The sequence below is a fragment of the Rhipicephalus microplus genome, chromosome 3 (assembly GCF_043290135.1).
Source record: "Rhipicephalus microplus isolate Deutch F79 chromosome 3, USDA_Rmic, whole genome shotgun sequence".
In the NCBI taxonomy this organism is placed as follows: Eukaryota; Metazoa; Arthropoda; class Arachnida; order Ixodida; family Ixodidae; genus Rhipicephalus; species Rhipicephalus microplus.
In genome coordinates, this window is record NC_134702.1 from 133,303,440 (window position 1) to 133,321,950 (window position 18,511).

Here is an 18,511-nt window from a genome sequence, read left to right on the forward strand (position 1 = left end):
CAAGTGTAGCGACGGGTCTACATGGGGCAAGCGTAGACTCTGTATGATAGACTGCAAGTGGACATCGCTGAGCTGTTCCTTGCGTATGTCGGTGAACGCCGACATGGTGAAGACACAAGGGTCAGAATCATGTGCTGAAAGGTCAGGTGCGTCCACGGGGTGACGGGATAGACAGTCGGCATCCTGGTGCATTAGGCCAGATTTGTATGCCACGTCGAAGCTGTATTCTTGTAGTTTTAAGGCCCAACGGCCAAGTCGTCCTGTTGGATCTTTAAGGGACGACAGCCAGCACAAGGCATGGTGATCTTTAATTACCGAAAAGGTGCGGCCAAACAAGTATGGTCGAAATTTTCCGACTGCCCCGACTAATGCGAGGCGTTCACGCTCTGTAATGGAAAATTTGCTCTCCGAAGGAGAGAGGAGGCGACTGGCATAAGCAATGACGCGATCTTGTCCTCGTTGCCGCTGGGCGAGAACAGCACCAATTCCATGTCCGCTGGCATCGGTACGAACTTCAGTATGGGCTGACGAGTCGAAATGGGCCAAGATGGGTGGGGAAGTAAGTGATGTTGTAAGGGTGCTGAAGGCAGTTGCTTGGTCAGTACCCCAATAAAAAGGCATGTCCTTCTTCAGTAGCTCCGTAAGTGGTCGGGCAATGTCAGCAAAATTCTTCACGAAACGTCGAAAGTAAGAACAAAGGCCGATAAAACTCCGTACATCTTTTGCGGAACGCGGTAAGGGAAAAACTTTTACAACGCGAATTTTGTCAGGATCAGGTTGCACGCCTCGAGCATTGACAAGGTGGCCGAGCACAGTGATTTCCCGACGGCCAAAGCGACTGTAAGAAAATGACTTAAAGACGCCGAGGAGCGTCGAACCAAAACTGAAGAAGACGAGCGGAGGGCAGGTGGCACGAAGGCGACAACAAGAAATGAAGAAGAGAAGAAGAAGGCACGTGCGATTACGAGGCAACTGTGCGCCAATCAGCTGATGACCAGTGGTGGCCCATAGAGGTGGCGTGCCACGATTGGGCCACGTGCGACCATTACGTGGCAGTAGGCTGTGTGGCTGGGGACGAGCCGGGGCAGCGACAGACGGGAGACAGAGGGCCGAAGCGTCGGACGCAGGCGATCCAGGTTCCGGCCGGTGAACGCGGCTGTCCACGCTACTGCCGTCCAACTACCAGCTGGGGCGGCATTGCCGGCACGAGTACTGCATCTCGGGGTGCGGCCTGGCCTACTGTTCTCTTCCTTGCCGAGGGCATCGCGGATCTCGGCGAGGCGTCTCCACGGTCAGCCGTTCGACACAGCGATGAACGTGGCCTGGCTAATGGTCATGGTTGCGTCGAGCATCGCGTCTCGGCGCACGCTCTTCGCTGGACGGGCTGGCCATTCCCCGCATGGAGCATCACGTCTCCGATGCGGGTTGACTGCTCAGTAGTCGCACTCATGCCATCAAGCGCCGGTGTCACCAGAGTGTCGCACATCGGCAAGGGACGAGCGAGACGTTCTGCCGGGCGAGACGCGGGCGTGTGCACGGAGGACCACGGAGCCGGGCGAGGTCCAGGGTGGCCGAGGATCCAGGGGCCAGGGGAGTTGCGGGCTGAATCGAGGATCGCCAGCGGTGCCGAGCCGTACCGAGCGACGCGCCAGACTTGGACGTGGGCCGCGAGCTCATGAGCTGCAGTGTGCACCCGAGGGTACCTGGCGGTGCCCTGGCCAAGAAGAAGGAACGTGCGGAAAAGAAAGCTCGAGGGTTGAGGCCATGAAGGCAGAGGAAGCGGTGCGCCGTTCGAGAGAACGAGCTCCTGGCAGCGTTCCTGAGCCGGACGTGAGACCCGTACGTGTCGGCCAGGTCGAGCTCCGGTGTGTCGGTTCGAGGTCGAGTCCGTCGGCCTGTACAAGGTCCAAGGACGGGGCCTGCTGAACGGTTCTGCCTGGGTGCAGTGGCCGCGAGCAGGTTCGTGGACGAGGCCTACCGGGTGTGGTCGTCGTAAGCCGTGGCCTGATCCTAGACCTCCGGAGTTGCGACCCTGACTGCTGGGTTGACCGCGACGTCCGACTCAACGGCGCTGCACAGGGTAGCGTATCCGTGCGCCGTCAGCCGTTCCACCCATGTCATGAAATAAAAAGTTCATGTTAATCCTTTCTCGTCCGCTATCAACAAACATAGTGACGAACGTTCTTTAACCATCACAGCGACATTTGGAAGAGTTGAGCTGAAGTCCTGCTTTCCGGAAAGCCTCAAGAACAGCCGTTAGGCGGCTAAGGTGGCTTTCCAATGTAGGTGAAAATACTATGACGTCATCGAGATAGCACAGGCACGTGGTCCATTTGTGTCCACGCAGGAGAGAGTCCATCATTCTTTCAAATCTAGCTGGCGCATTACACAATCCGAATGGCACAACCTTGAACTGGAAAAGCCCACCCGGTGTAATGAATGCGGTTTTCTCACGGTATCGATGATCGACAGGAATCTTCCAGTTTCCTGATCGCAAGTCGATAGATTAAAAGTAGGCAGACCCTTGTAGGCAGTCGAGAGCATCGTCAATCCGCGGCAGTGGATACACGTCCTTACGTGTTACTTTGTTTAAGTGACGGTAGTCGACGCAGAAGCGCCAGCTGCCATCCTTCTTCTTGACTAGCACGACCGGCGATGCTCATGGACTGCAGGGAGGTTCGATGACGTCTTTTGTGAGCATTTTTTTAACTTCGTGCTGGATAACTTGTCGCTCAGCATTAGACACGCAATAAGGACGTGGTCGGATGGGGCTGGCGTCTCCAGTGTTAATCCTATGAGTTACAAAGAATGTCTGACGCAAAGGGTGGTCATCAAAATCAAAGATGTCGTGGTAGGATTTCAGCAGGTGCCGGATGTCAGCTATCTGTGCTGGAAGAAGGTCCGGAGCGATCATCTTGTTGATGGTGGCATCCGCTGCGCTCTTCAAGGATGAAAACGGAGCAGAGGACGAAGAAGATTCGACAACGAACGCCGAAATAGCAGCATCTATAGAAAAAAGGTTTCCCAAAGTCATACCATCTGGGATAACTTGAGTGCACCAGCTGAAGTTTAGGATCGGAAGAGATGCTGTATTTCCCGTGACTGTCAAAAGTGTGTGAGGCACGGCAACATTTTTGGCCAGCAGAACGTCAGCAATAGGTGTCAACATGTAGTTACCATCGAGAACAGGAGGGACAGATCTCAGGTTCACGTAAGTAACGGCTTGAGGTGCTAGGCGAACGTGATCTGCAGAACACAGACGGGGTTGAGCTGGTGTTAGGTCGTCATGGTAACACGGTAAATCAAGTTGAAGCATACCGGTTACACAATCAATAAGGGCAGAGTGGGCGGATAAAAAGTCCACGCTGAGGATAAGTTCGTGGGAACATTTCTCGAGCACAGCAAATAGCACTGTCGTGGAGCGATCAGCCACACTTATGCGCGCGGAGCACATTCCAAGCACGGGAAACGTGCCACCGTCGGCGACCTGGATGAGTGGCACTGTGGGTGGCATTAAAACTTTCCTAAGGCGGCAACGAAGTTCTGAATTTATCACTGATATGTGAGCCCCTGTGTCCACCAGTGCAACAATGGGTGTGTCATCTACTTCAACGTCAACAAGGTTGCGTCGAGTCCGCAGCATGGTCGGAGGATTTGGCGGGCAAGTGGTCGATGCAGCATCACCTCCGGGTGCTGCATCATCTAGTTTTCCCGCGGCAGGTGGTCAGTCGGCGACGTTGGTCGGCGAAATCGGGGCGAGCGAGACGATGGGCGACGGGAGAGCGGTGAATGGGACTGGTGAGCATGCGGAGATGGAGAGCGACGACGATATGGCGGCATAGAAGGAACGTCTTCACTGGTGGCCTGAGGTGACTCCCGGTAAGTTTGAAAGCGTTCATAATCCCTCTCTGGCCGATGGAAGTACCCATAGGATGCCTGATGTCAATACCACCGAGTGTTACAATGGCGGGTCACGTGTCCGATACGGTGGCAGTTGAAACAAATCGGGCGATCGTCAGCAGTCCTCCACTCGGCTGGATTGCGAGGATGTGCCGGAAGGTTTTGGCTTTCGGCATACGAAACATTGGGTCGAAGACGGTTGATCGGCTGAGAGGGAGCTGTAGTGCACTCGGAGGCCAGTTCAGCATTGGAAAGCTCTTGTCGCACAATGGCATGTACCAGTGGCACCATCTGAGGGCTAGAGTCACAGGCATGGGAGCACGTGGACGCAGGAGACAGAGCTTCAAGTTCACGTCTGATGATCTTGGTCACGTGCTCTGCAGTGAACAGCGTCTGTAGCGCAGGCCTGTCTTCGCACGACCAGGTTGCTGCTGTGTTTGGTAGTCGAGTGAAATTATGGGCGATACGTCGACTTTTTGCGGCTTCAAAACGCTGGCACTCCTTGATGATGGCATCGACCGTGTTGCAGTCCTTGCATATGAGAAGGTTGAATGCATCATCTGCAATGTCTTTCAATATGTGAGCTACTTTTTCGGTTTCTTCCATACCATTGTTCGCTTTTTGGCAAAGGGAAAGCACGTCCTGTATGTAAGTCACGTAGGACTCTGATGGCGTTTGCGCACGAGATGCCATCCTTCTTGGCCACTGCCTTTCTACCCACAGACTTGCCGAAAAGGGCGCGCATCTTTTCTTTGCACGCATCCCAGCTTCCACTTTCATCTTCGTGGTTCTCAAACCGCACTTTTGCTGTTCCTTTCAAGTAGAACAGGATATTGGCTAACGTAAGAGTTTTATCCCAGCGGTAGTTCTTACTTGTACGTTCGTACAACGGCAACCATTCTTCGATGTCGACATCATCCGTGCCACAGAACGTGCGAGGATCTTTTAGCTGCAGAAGGACAAGAGTTGTTGTTGTTGTCGCCTCGGTGACAGCTGGTCCCTGGTTTGCCATCGTGGAAAAATCCAAGTGTCGGTCACTGCGGAGCTCCGTTATATCGTGTTGTACCCCGCACCACCACCATATGCTACGGGGGTGAGAGAATGAATGAAATAAATATATTTACAAAATATACAGGGAAAGTCAGAGGCAGCTGCAGCCAAGATGGAAGAACAGCAGCAACAACAACACGAGCACGGTCGCTTTCATCATCTTCGTCGTCTATGATGTTCTTTCGTTGCCGATGTCGTGTAACAATATGCCAGACCAAGCAGGTCTGCTGTTAGAATTGCACCAACGTTTCCAGGCGTGAAGGTAATCGCAAACCACTACGTCACGATATTGTTTGTTGATTGGATTCAGCGCAGCGTTACCAATTATGCGCTCTTCACAACAGCATTCACACTTATCAGTTGCGGCCTAAATTCTGCAACTATAAATTACCACACATAAAGCCAACACATTACTGAAATGGTGAATAATATATCAGCATACATTGTATACCTTATCAGTGTGATAGAGAGTGAACAAATATAACATTCTTCTAAGTTTAAAAGGTGATATTCACTGTGAAGGAAATAGCGGTTCCCAGACATGTAGGCATTTATAGCTAGTACTCCCATCTCAATATCCTGCGCACTTTCCATCAATGTAGGAAAACACTTTATGAAGTAACAAGGTCGACTCCTTCACTAGTTAGTGTGGTTTCAACATGACAGTCGCATCGTAAATAACACCGACTAAAATTTACGGTAGATAATTTTTCAGGATTCACTTTATTATTATAGGAAACCTTAATGAAGACCAACAGCTGGTTTCCAATACGGACGTAGAAAGAGACACATAAACACCTACTGGTGAATCAAAGATTTAGTGTTGGGTAAATTAAAATAAGGGTAATTCGGGCAAGCTGCACAGTCCTCTTCATATTATAGTTTCTTCTAGTAAATTTATCAGTTCCGAGTCAACGTTAGTTGCGTGTCTTCTTTAGTACGTGTAGTTTGCGTGGTGGTAATCATATAGATCTTTCTAACACTGTCTGAGCGTGTGTTGATGTCAAATATTTGTTAACAAGCAATAAACACACATCTCCTTTATAGCTCAAACACCAATAACCTCCTCTAATATTCGCTAAAGTGTGTTCATTTGCTGTGTGTCTGCGCAGCTGGATAACGAATAATATCTGAATTGTCTCACAATGAGCCTCTTTTCTGTCGCTCTTAGTTTTTTGGGCTTGTTTTCTCTACTCTAAGAACGCAGTGAGTGGCCCTTTCAGATGTGTGCTAACGCCATTAGTCTCGCAGCAATAGATCGCGTTCCTGTTCAAAGTAATCATGAGTTTGATTACAGAGCAAACCTAATTTCACACTGAAAAAAGTACAGCACCTATGTTTCGTTTCCCGTATCGCTGTACACGGACTTGTAACCATGAGTACTTACCAGCCATGGGTCACCTGAACAGCTTTTTCAGAAGCCACTGTACTGTCACAACAAACCACCAAATCCAAGATTACATTATTTTTTAATTGTACATTAAAGGCCGTAAGCGTTCTTCTGCAACACTGAAGGCTTTCTCCTTCAGGCGTGCTGCTGTATGGCACGATCAAGGAAGCACGTTCATATCTTTATTTGAAAACTTTTCTCTAGCTGTTTGTGATTTTTCGTTTAGCACCCAAGCAAAGACGACAAGTGTGTATGTGAAACTTACCTAGTTGAACTCGTGATGTGAATGTTTCCGGCAGAGGCAGTCTACGCACTGGGAAGAAAGACAGCAGTTGAAATTAATTGGTTGTTCTTTTTCCTTCAAAGTACAGTCAAAAGCTGGTTTCACTGCTTACTGTGCTGCAGAGACAGCACGGCACGAATTTTGGCTGGTTGGTTCATGGTTACTGGTTGGAAAACAGCGCTAAAACACTGGGCGAAGATGGGGCACAGGCCTCAGCACCTTGTTGTCTTTCATTCATTCGTGCCATCTGTTTACTTAAGTTTTCTTTGTGTGTCTTTCTCCCTCCCTTTTCCTCGACGTTTTCAAACAGCTCATCGAAGAGGACCCACAAGCTTTTTTTCTGGTATACTTTATAGAATAGCCTTGCCATTAGACTACTTATAGCCCCCCAGATTAGCCGTAGCCAAAGATTTTTTTTTCTTTTCTTTCAAGCTTATGTGAGTTACCAGCAACAGTTGGTACACCTCTCGGTGCCTTTTTCTTTCCTTTCACTTTCATGAACCCGCAGGCAGCCGCATGGGAGGTCTGAATGGCACAGACCCAAGGTCTTGCGCCAAGGTTACAAGTTCGAGCGCTTTGACACTTTCTTTTGTTAGTTTCTTAGGAATAGGTGGGCTGCTGCATTACTTCTTTTTTCGGCGAACTGGCTCATTGCAGAGCAAATAATAACAACGCGAACATACTCCCCACAAAAAAGACGACACAGACAAATAAGGGCTGTTCATTTAGTTTTCAGTGTTGTGAGTCTCAAGGGTGTGTGTTCGCAATGTTGCCCCTTGCATCTTGAACGAATGTCAGCACGACAAAAATGGGAACAAGAATAGAAGTGACAAAATATAGAGTTGACTCGAAGCTAAATTTTGCGCCACCACGGTGGTCCAGTGGCTAAGGTACTCAGCTGCTGACCCGCAGGTCGCGGTATCGAATGCCGGCTTCAGCGGCTGCATTTCCGATGGAGGCGGAAATGCTGTCGGCCCACGTGCTCAGATTTAGGTGGGCGTCAAAGAACCCCATGTGGTCGAAATTTGCGGAGCCCCCCACTACAGCTTCTATCATATATTATATGGTCGTTTTGGGGCGTTAAACCTCACATATCAATCAAAGCTAAATTTTATTCCAAAGAGAAGCGCAATAAATACCAGCTATTCTATTCTCGTCCCCGTTCTTGTCGCGCTAATATTTGTTTAAGATGGAAGCACACCAACTCACCCAATTATCCGTTGTGACGTCAGTCCCTTGATCCGCAAAGTAGCCGGTTACTTCCCATTCACTCGTGCGCTAAAGTTTCCCGCATCGATCAGCTTACTTAGACTTCCGTGCTTTGCTGCGCACTCAAAATTCAATGCTAACGTCAACCACCAAACCCCCGCCGCTGACGGGATCATGGTAGTCACGTTTCTGCTCGCCGTTGTGGCATTCGTAAGGCCCCATCATAAGCTCCATCCCATCACAGTCATCACTCGTTTAAGGGTGGGGTTACATCATAACCAAACTTCGCTTTCTGGCACGCCTGAATCTGCGGATTATGAAAGACTCAGGAAACCGTACAAGAAAAACAGGCAGGTTTCGTAAAGCTTTTCGCAATTGTCTACATAGAAAGAGTTCAGTGAATAGTGACTGGGTGAGCCATAAAGCCTTGTCTCAGAGCCTGAGAGGTCACAGCTGCAATGCAGAGCCCGCTTTTACGTCTTTCTCGCTCTGTGACATAGTTGTAACAGCTCAGGCCAGCCTTCAAATTTCGTAGCCAATCGCACGCAAGACGCCACACACCAAGACGCCAGTTGCATAATAACGCAACACTGTCAGAGATGTGTCGTTGCACTGTGTTGATGTAGCGAAGTTCCAGTGGTCGATTGCACTTAGGCGGCGTCGGACGGGGAGATTGCCTCAGCTCCTCCGACACTAATCGGGCCAGGAGCATCGCGGCATGTTATAAAAACCACAGCAGCCCATTGTGAAGGTGTCGCCAGCTCTAGACATCGTCGCGCTGCTTATTTGAGCTGTTGTTAACCTTTTCGCCGAAATCCCGTCTCCATGATAGATCAAGGTGTCTCCAGTCGAGTGGAAGTCACCGCCAGCCAACTTCACAGATGACGTTGTGCCAGAGAGGTTCATAACACGCTACCTACAATATGCAGTGGACTGCGCACACGGTGAGCATTGTTCGCTGCGTACACGGCAAACTGAAATGCACGCTCGCTTTCGTGCGCCCAGGGCTGGGCAGGACTGCGATGTAAGAGTATAGAGATAAAAAAAAAGGAGAAAGCGTTGGTATGTCAGCAGAGAAAAAGACTCATGCTGTCTCGATTATATTGTTACACTGCGCAGAACACGGGTATCTCGTCGTGGCTGCTCCTTCTTGGCGGCTATGCGCTACAAAAAGCATTTATCTGCCTACAGAAACGCCTAGCCTAGCATAGCGTTGCACAGTCTTATATAGAAAGAGTGTAGAAGAGTGAAGATGCGGTGGATTTATGTGAAGGTAATGATAGAAAAAAGGAGGTGGGGCAAAGCATAGCTTTGTGTGGTACAGTTTAGCAAGAAAATGGAAAAGGAAATGTAAGTGAGAAATCGTGGAAGGGTCAAGAGGAGAGAAAGATCGGGAAAATAAGAATCAGAAAGGATGAACTATATGATATCCATGCACAGTGCAGCTTAGAAAGAAGTGGGGAAGAAAGGTGAATATGAGGGGCACTGATGACTAGAAAGAGCAAACGGTTGAAAGAGTGCAGTATAGGAAAAAATAAATAAAGCAAGATGAAAGAAATAAGGAGGTGAAGAAAACTAATTCAGCGTCGCTTAGGTGGTGGCGCTTTCGCGGCAGCTCCGCTGCTTTTAAATTTCACAAACGTGTGTTTGCCTGCTTTCAGCTATTTTTTAAGGGCGAAGCTCCTTATGGCATCACCAATTCGTCTCCCGTTATCGTTTGTAACCACCGGTGTCACATACCCGAAAGAGCGGTCTTTATATTGTCCGCTAGATGGCGGTACTTGTATATGATGAATACATGATGAAAAGATGTGAGATGGCGGTACTTGGAGTGTTCACTAGGTAGACGGACAGACGGATGGACATACAGATGGACGGACGGGCTGATGGACGCACAGACAGACAGACAGAATGGCGGACGCACGGACGGACGCATAGACAGATGGGCGCACCAACGGTCGCGTGCATGGATGAGCATAAGGACGGACGGAAGCAAGAACTAATGGACGGACGGAAGCACGGCCAGAAGCATTACCGCCTCCCCACCAATCATCATTCACTCTGTGGATATGCTGTGACTTTTTTGCTATACCGGGTTTTATTGCTTTACGAAGAGACCCTATTAACAAAAGCAAAATTCTTAAATCTTGGAGGCAGAGAAGGTGTTGAACGTGACGTCACACAATGAGGTCATCAAATTATAGCACCGCAGGGTTAGAGGACCTCTCACCCGGCTCTCTAAAAAAATGCAATATTCTCTCCTGGTATTTCTTGTCCTTCTTGCATACTTCTGTGACATCGACAGTAGCTTCCGTGAAGGATATAGTGTACACGCTCTTCATTGTTCCGCGTACGCAATATATCAACAGTGATTTGTCTCCTGCACTCTTTGCCAAGCAGCCACCTATTCGTTCTTCTTCTTGAATCGAATGAGTATCGTGCATGATCAACCAATCGCAATTCATATTGTGTGTTCATAACTGCGCAAGCGGAGATAACAGCGCGTAGCCGAGAAGAGCGAAATCCTGATAGGCTCTAGCGCTTAGTGTTGAGACATTGTTCATGTGCTTTAGAAATTAAGGGAGCGAGACGGATGCATGGCGTTTGAGAAGGGTAGCGAAGGAGAGAAGAAAACTGGCCCCTCATCTTTGAACGGGGGGTGGTAAATGTTCTTGAAGATGCATCAATCACAGAGGCAACCCCGCACCAATTGACGCGAAAAAAATCTGGCGATGCCTCCCATGCTAGATACAAAATGTGAGAGAGCCAGGGAGGGCCCAGCAGTGCAAATCCTTGGTAGATTCGGAAAACTTTCATGGGGAAGGCTGGGTCAATACACCAACTGAGAAGAAAAAGAAGATGCATCTCACTTTCAGTCCTCTTGCGTGAATGTGCTAGAGACCCGGTGCGTTATATTCCTGGTATAACCACGCATATGCATAGTGGTATGCAAGTTCAATGCAATGCAACCTACATCATAGCACATGTGTGTAGGGAGCAGTTGTTTTCTCCCGTATGTAACTTTTCGAAAGACAGAATCTTATCAATAAAGCAATAAATTTCTTCTATTTCAATACAGAAGTTTAGAGAAACATGGAAACCTGAAGTGGTGCGAAATCGTCAACAACTATCTCGCTGAAGGCAATGTTTCAATGACTGCACTTGTTTTTATCACAATAGCAACTTGTCGGAACGCCAGACCCAGAAATTCGAAGATATTTCATCCATAATATAATTTTATGCTCTAGACGATAGTAAATTATAATTGAAGAGTTTGTTCAACATTCACGACAATGCATTATTACTTGCTTATCATTTTTTTCGATTACCTTTCATATCCGGACATAGGTAGTCTGGACAACACACAGGATGGTTGCCGAACTTTCGCTTGACTGGTACTACAGCTCTGCATTGCGTCCAGTTGAGGTCCTCCTTGTGTAAGCACCTGCAATTACGACAAAATAAGGCACACATGTACTATTCAGGTAGCTTCAAGTCTAAACCATCCAGCAACTGCTCTCGTATCTGCTCAAAGCCAATATGCATGCTTGCCCATCACGAGCATTTACGTCATTTGACTAACCACGAGAAAACATTAAATAAAGATGTGACAATAACAAAAGCTTTCGGAATAAGGTACGGTACTGTAGCAGTCACACTCTCGAAGTTCCATACCACCGGGACTTATGTGTAGGCATCCATTATTGGAAATTCCTGTTTGCGAGCACTGTGCATGGCAGAAACAGCACGACGCATCAGTGTAGTTATTATTACTATAAGTTACCATTTTTATCAGCGTATATCTATAACGACTGGAGAACGACGGCATCTTGCGTTGATCTTCTATGCCATTTAAAAGAGCCGGTTTTTCGTATCTTATCGCATCGCACAACTTTCCGCTACGCGCGGCTGTTTCCTCACTTTCGCTTTGGGTAAATCTATCGCTTGATAATGGAAACGGTTGGTTATTTAGGTTATTAGCGACACGCGTAATACTTCTTGACCTTCTTTGCTTATAATTTCGACTAAAAATAAACTCTCCGTGCAAACTTGTCGTTCAAACCACCATGCTATTGCTATGTCTATCATCCACACGTCTTAATGTTTTCTTTTCATTGCCTGCTAACCAGTAGTACAGAATTTTTCAAGCCTTTTTTTAAGTTTTCATGTTATTGCCACTCTACACGGATACTAATTAGGTGACTGTATGTTTTTTCAAGTATATCAGTAGGGTACAATTAATTATTTCGTAATGCAGTCTAACCTATGCAGTCTAGCCCTGTGCAGTCTGACCCGCCGCTTTTACCTCCACAATGCATTTGTTGGTTTCAGCTAGTGATTATTTCCGAAGTCTTACGTAAAGCGAGCCTTGCACACATGCTAGACGCTGACTGCAAGTCAGCCAATCTGTTTTACCGGACCATTTCAGGGGCTTTAATCAAAGCTATCCTTGTAGGCCGCCCATCTTCTTGTAGAGTCGGTATAAAAATGCTTAGGCGTCTAAATACATGGTGAACGCGACACATAAGGGTACAGCTTTTTCTCGCATTGGCCAAAATAGGCGCCCTACGATAAACTCGGACTTGATCGCAAGCGGCGCTACCGAGAGCTTAGGCCTCGCTAGGACGCTTGGAGTCGGGAGTAGCAAATGTGGGCTGTTGCGATGTTTATCACTCGCGAATGTTTTGTTAGCTTTCTTTGACAACGAAGAACAATTTGTGAGGCTGTTCGCTTGGTTCTTATTGAAGAGGATATGATCTCTTCCCAGCTTGCAAGCTTTGGTGCTGTATGCAGGCGGAGCCTGCGCACTCGTGGCTCGTTCGCCCCATGTGTCGCGAATCGGAGTACAACACGTGCGACGACGCTAGTCGGATCGGATGCTGAATCGTGCCATGAGTCCCGCGTTATATTTATGCATGTGGTGTGACCAAACACTAGGAAACACAACCACATGGCAGGGCGCTACCGTTTAAAAGCTCGGCGGGGGCGCTTGGCGCCGTCTCGCGGGTGTTGAGTCAAGCCACTGAAGAACCTCCGAGAAGTACGCTTGCATAACTTCGAAATGGCTCATATAAATAGCTACCTGTTAGTATGGAAGAGAATGTATGCATGGTGGCCAAGTACATAAACGCATCACTCCATAGAGAAAGCGGTCGCAGGTTCTAATCCCTGGTCACACTCAAACCAAACATTTCTAAATGTTTCTTTAAGTTGCCTTTACCTCGCATTTTAACTCACGGACAACGCTGATTTCTCGCTCACCACCCTAGACACCGCCACGCGACAATTTCTGCAAAATGAACTCTTTAACGTTATTGCATTAAAATATGTCTAAGGGATCAAGTCTACCCGATAATAATTTTAATACTCAACTAAGCGTTCGTGCTGGTAGACCCTTTTTCTTCCACCTATATTTGTTAGAAAAAATTGAAACCGAATAGCTGTATTTTCTTTACAGCAGGCGTTTAATATCCCAGTGGTAAGTACAACTTTGATAAGATTGTGCTGCTCTCTTTCTAGCCATAAAATGTCGTAATTACCTCGAGGAAATGCTAAATGTAGGTGCTTTAATATATACAAGATCTCGGTCGTATACGTCATACCTACTTTGTCCTTTTTTAACGGCCCCTCTTGACGCTAACGTTCTCTCGAGCTATCTAAAACCCTGTGATAGGTCCAGCCAAGTTCACACTGTTTCTACGTACGCCATGTGTTCAACCTTGCTCTTGTATTATGTAACGACTACAGTGATACCTACTCTTCAGCATGCAACGTTTACCTTGAATGAAAAGCCAAAATGTGAAAGGCAGGAGTGTTCAGCCGTTTCAGTGCACAAGCGCAAAATATGTTTAGAAGGCCCGCAATATCGAACTTACTGAACAAGGAAGAATGAAACAGACAACACCATTGAATGCATTCGTCCTGATAACCAAAACATAGAGCAACTCCCTGATTGCAGTATATCGCGCAACACACCTTCTGGGAAAATGTAAATTTACTTATCTCAAAACGGCGTCACGTCTATGACAATCCAAAGACCTTTTTCATTCACAGCGTAAGGCTGTGACCCATGAAAGTTTTTCTCATCACCTTTTCGAATAAATGTAATTTCGCTTGAAATTTATGTTCATAAACGAGCACAAGCAACTTGGAACGCCTGGTGCAAGTTGTTTCTGCGGAGTACATACATTCACATTTCTTTTAAATGTTGTCAGGGGGTCGTGATGCGGACAAAGGGGCAGACTGTTGTTCAGGTTAAACTGTTTATTGGCCGAACTTGTGGTCACGTAAATGAAAAGTCAGCGAGACACTGGCACTCATAGCGGCAAACAGAGCATCGGCCATCGATGAACTGACCAGTGGTGAAGCGTGTCAGAATTTATTCATGTGCCGTCAAATATTTCAGTCTTATCACTGGCCATCGTGCAAACTCAGGAATTATCCAAAGCGTTTGCATGTTGCGCGCAATCTACATTGATGGCAAACCTTCTCGAACAATGAGGCGCAGTTTGTGCTGAGCATTCCATACAGGCATTGCGGGCGAAAACTGAATGAAGCAATAGTATAAATAAGAAACGTGCATGGCAACAACCAGAATTGCGAAAAAAAATATTCGAACTGGCTCTCGAGCTGCATGTTGAGACTAACACTGCCTTTTCAATTTTCTCTCGACCACACATCATACCATGATTATTATCGTCGATTGATTCATATTTGGGGTTTAATGTCCCAAAACCACCATATGATTATGAGAGACGCCGCAGTGGAGGGCTCCGAAAATTTTGACAACCTGGAGTTCATTAACGTGCACCCAAATCCGAGCACACGCGTCTACAACACTTCCGCCTCCATCGGAAATGCAGCCGCCGCAGCTGGGATTTCATCCCGTGACCAGCGGGTCAGCAGCCGAGTACCTTAGCCACTAGACCACCGCGGCGGGGCATGATTATTATCGTTGTTCCGCATAGTGACCGCAACATTTTATTGAAAGTTGTGTCCACAAACACCCTGTGGAAAATCGTATTTTTTTTGTGTATCCATGCATTGTTCACAGACGCAGCCACAACCAATCACTCCGCGACAAATGCTTTTTTTTGCAAAAGAATTCTGGCTTAGTTGTACACTTATATCTGTAATATGTCTTCTCATAACTTACGTTACAACTTCAACGGCACGTTTCTTGGTGTGACAAATTGCAGTACGACAAGGGGCATAACTTGAAAAGTAGTTGGCGAAGGCATTTCCCCCATATTTGCACATCCCTGAAAGGAAAATGTGTTGTCTAATTTAAAAAAAAAACAAGATACTTTAGTAGTCTATCATAACATGAACCGATACATGATCTAGGGTGAAGGCGCACCAGATAAGGAACAAAACGAAGTCTATTGTAAGAAGTCCTGCCCTACTATCTTTACGGCCTATAATTTTGTTTCAATATCAACATATGACTGGCTGAACTCAAAGTGTTATGCAAGCTGGACGACGCTTATGCCCCTTTGTATAGATCTATTTGAGGTTCGTGTCTACAATACCGGAGTATTGTGCCCATTCGAATCACTTATACTTATGTGACTTACAGTAAAATTTTATGATGAGAAATATTAGACAGTGTATAAGATACGGCTAGTCAAGTGAAGATAGGCTCATGTGCATCCTCGTAATGTTATTGGGGTGGGAAAAAGCAATCCCCAATCTAAGTTTTCATATAAGCTCTGGATGCCTGCTAGCCTCTTTTTTTTTTTTTGCTTATCGGGGTTCCGGCACCATGTCTGAAGCAAGTATGTGGTGCAAGCCACCCTGTTCAAGTTGAGTATCAATAAAATGTCAATCTGTGTTATATACGCGCATGCCTCATGTACTTACATTGCCTAAGTTATTTATGTGGCGTTTTTTTACTACTGACAATAACGTTGGTTATGGTCCAACCACTTGTTTCCAGTGTACTTGTTTTACCAAACTGACCCGAATCTATAATGTCACTGAAGTCTGTAAAGCTCAATACCATAAATATTCCAGAGTAAAATTTTAATTTTGCTGTTATATAATAAAACACTTCGTTTGCACGTGAATTATTTTCAAAGGCAGTCAGAATCAGTGCGACTAAATTAGGAGTATTTTGCGCCATAAATAATGGCATCTTCATGCTTCTCTCGATGCCTTCCTGCGCTGGATGGGCGTAATGGCAATGACTAAACATGTAGAATGAGTGGTCTTTCTAGGAAAAAAAGGCGGACCATTCTTGACTGTTGGCAGCGCTTTGGAGCTTTGTCACGTTTGAATTTGTGGTGCCGAAATTACGTCTGAAGCGTCTGTGCTTTTGGCCTGCTTTCGTACTTACAAATGCAGGCCAAAAATCTGCGCAATTCACCTTTTTCACGACAGGTACAGCGCCCTTAGCGGCAAGAGCAAAAAAAAAAAAAAAAAACTCCCAAGCATTTCTCCGAAGGTGAACATGGTTAAGTGCGAATACACGGGGTGATGCTATGAGGGGTATTTATTAATTCGCACTATTATATTTATTAATCACACTATGGTGCCTTTATGGTGTAATGATTCCTGGGAATCGCAATTTGATCACACAGTGGAGTTTACGTTCACTCACTGGCGAATGCCAACGGATTTTAACTTTACTCCCCCTCACGACCCGCTCTCGACGGGAGACTGAGAGAGAAGGCGGGCGCGCGAGAGAGAGGGGTGCGCGCGCAGCTGCAGCAAGCGAGGAGAGTGGAGGGGCGAGCGAAGGGGGAGGGGGTATAAAGCGCGTTACTGACACCGATATCAGCGTCGCGTCCGTGGCTTATTCGGTAGAGCGTCGCGCTGCGGCCCGCCTCTTTCTTTTAAAGATAGAGAGAACTTTTAAAGTCCTCTTTCTTTTAAAGATAGAGAGAAGACTGCGGACGCCGCCGACGGCGGTGGATGGTTTGGGGTCGCTTATAAAGTGTGTTCACACTTAAAAGCAAACATGTGGCGTTCCGGTCAACGCGACAGCGTGAGAGCTTGCGCGTTCTCTTGCACCCAGTACCTCCTAGATGATGCGCCGGCAGGTTTCGGTGGCCACGAGACACCAAGAACGCCTCCTCTAGAAAGATGCCTCAGGAATGGCTCGCGCTCCCAGCGGAGTTGGCCTGCCTTCAGTTTCAAACAAGTGCGGCGCGGTGTCGCTCGCGACCGACACTATCATCACGGCAGCGGGCGGTACCAGCTAAGCGTTTTTCATCTGCGGCCTGTAGGGGCGCGTCAGTCGAGAGATGTTCGGGACCTGTAACTGTACATCACTCTTTCGGAGGCTATGCAAAGTGTTGCGTCGTTGCACCGTCCGCCACAGGTGACGCTAGCGACCGAGAACATTCTAAATTGAAGGAGGGAAAGGGTGTGGCAGCTGTTTTTCTTCTCATGCGGCAAGCATCTAAATAGGGAAGGCGTTGGTCACCAAAAATGCCTCGGGGCGGCACCGTTAAAGCATTTCCTGTGCGTATGCGCAGATGGCGCTCGTCAAAAAGGTCCATTCTGTAACTGCTGTTGGCTTTGGCGATTCAGCAAAGGCCAGGAGTTGGGCAGGATGGAAGTGAATACCACCTTTGAATATGACGAAGCTATGTATCAGGAGTTGGCGTACAGTGAATCGGCACTTTCTTTTTCAAATTTTGTTCAAGGCTCACATTTGATAATCGCGTCAAGGCACGCCGAAGTCGTTCGAGATGCGCAGTGAATTTGGGAGAAAATGAAGACGTTGTCTCAATAGCACCAACAACTGTGCTATTTCAAATCCTTGGGAACTGTGTACATCAAGCTCCCAAATGTCGTGGGGGAATTACAATGTCCACAATGCATAATGTTAAATACGTACAAGCCATCAGGCTTGATGAAGGCTGTTCCCGGCCGAAGGATTTCCACCACGAACACTTGCTGGTCCCCTAACCGCAATTTAAGAGACGATAATTCAGCTCCTTGGAGATGATCATTTTTGTCTTCCATGCGATAGAAGATAGAAGTTGGGCCACCAGCAAGAAGGCCTACAAAAGTTCAAGCCTTTACAATTCGTAACACAATTCGGAGTCGGCGAATTGAGCCGTTGGCCGAGCCGCATGTCGGCTCTTATGCCTGTATGCAGTTTAATGTTTTCTCTTTTACTTCACTGTCCGCTGCACCAAACTATCTCAAATAGCACTTACGTTTCTTTTTTTTTTTACCCCAATTTTCACATTTTCTTCACACAAAAGTGTGGTATGCAGGGATCCGCAAAACCTCAGTGACGTATTTTCATCCCGGATATGACTTTGTAAAATTTACACAGAAATAGCGAAAAAAATAACATTCTAGAAAAAGCTCCCCTGCCAGGCGTCAAACCTCCGGCTCATTGGAAAACGACGATAAGCGCATGGATGGTGCGCTACCGACTGTGCTATTGAAGCATTTGCTCGGTTCCGTACGAGCGCACCTTGTATCTTCCATACATTACCTTTCGCTTTGTGCTCTCTGTTGGCGAAGCGGGGTGGTGCCGCCGTCTGTGAGTACTCAAGCGAAGTAATGCAGCGTCACGCAGTTAAAGCTTGTCATATGACACTACGCGTCGGGGCGTAGTCTTTGAGGTCATGTTTTAACTGCCTTATACCAATGCAAAACTCTAATGTTTTTATTCATTGATATGTCAGGTTTAACGTCCCAAAACCACCATATGA

General features: G+C 47.2%; 1 protein-coding gene across 2 annotated transcripts in view; it reads right to left on the reverse strand.

The window, feature by feature from the left end:
• The window catches only part of LOC142803361 (uncharacterized), a 123,208-nt gene that overhangs the window by 14,911 nt on the left and 89,786 nt on the right, over positions 1-18,511 (reverse strand). For both annotated transcript variants that reach the window (XM_075888479.1, XM_075888478.1), the window contains exons 10-12: positions 14,989-15,094; positions 11,162-11,277; positions 6,606-6,653 (exon numbers count right to left, since the gene is read on the reverse strand). In XM_075888479.1, coding sequence (XP_075744594.1) covers positions 6,606-6,653; positions 11,162-11,277; positions 14,989-15,094 — 270 coding nt within the window. The remainder of the gene's footprint in view (positions 1-6,605; positions 6,654-11,161; positions 11,278-14,988; positions 15,095-18,511) is intronic.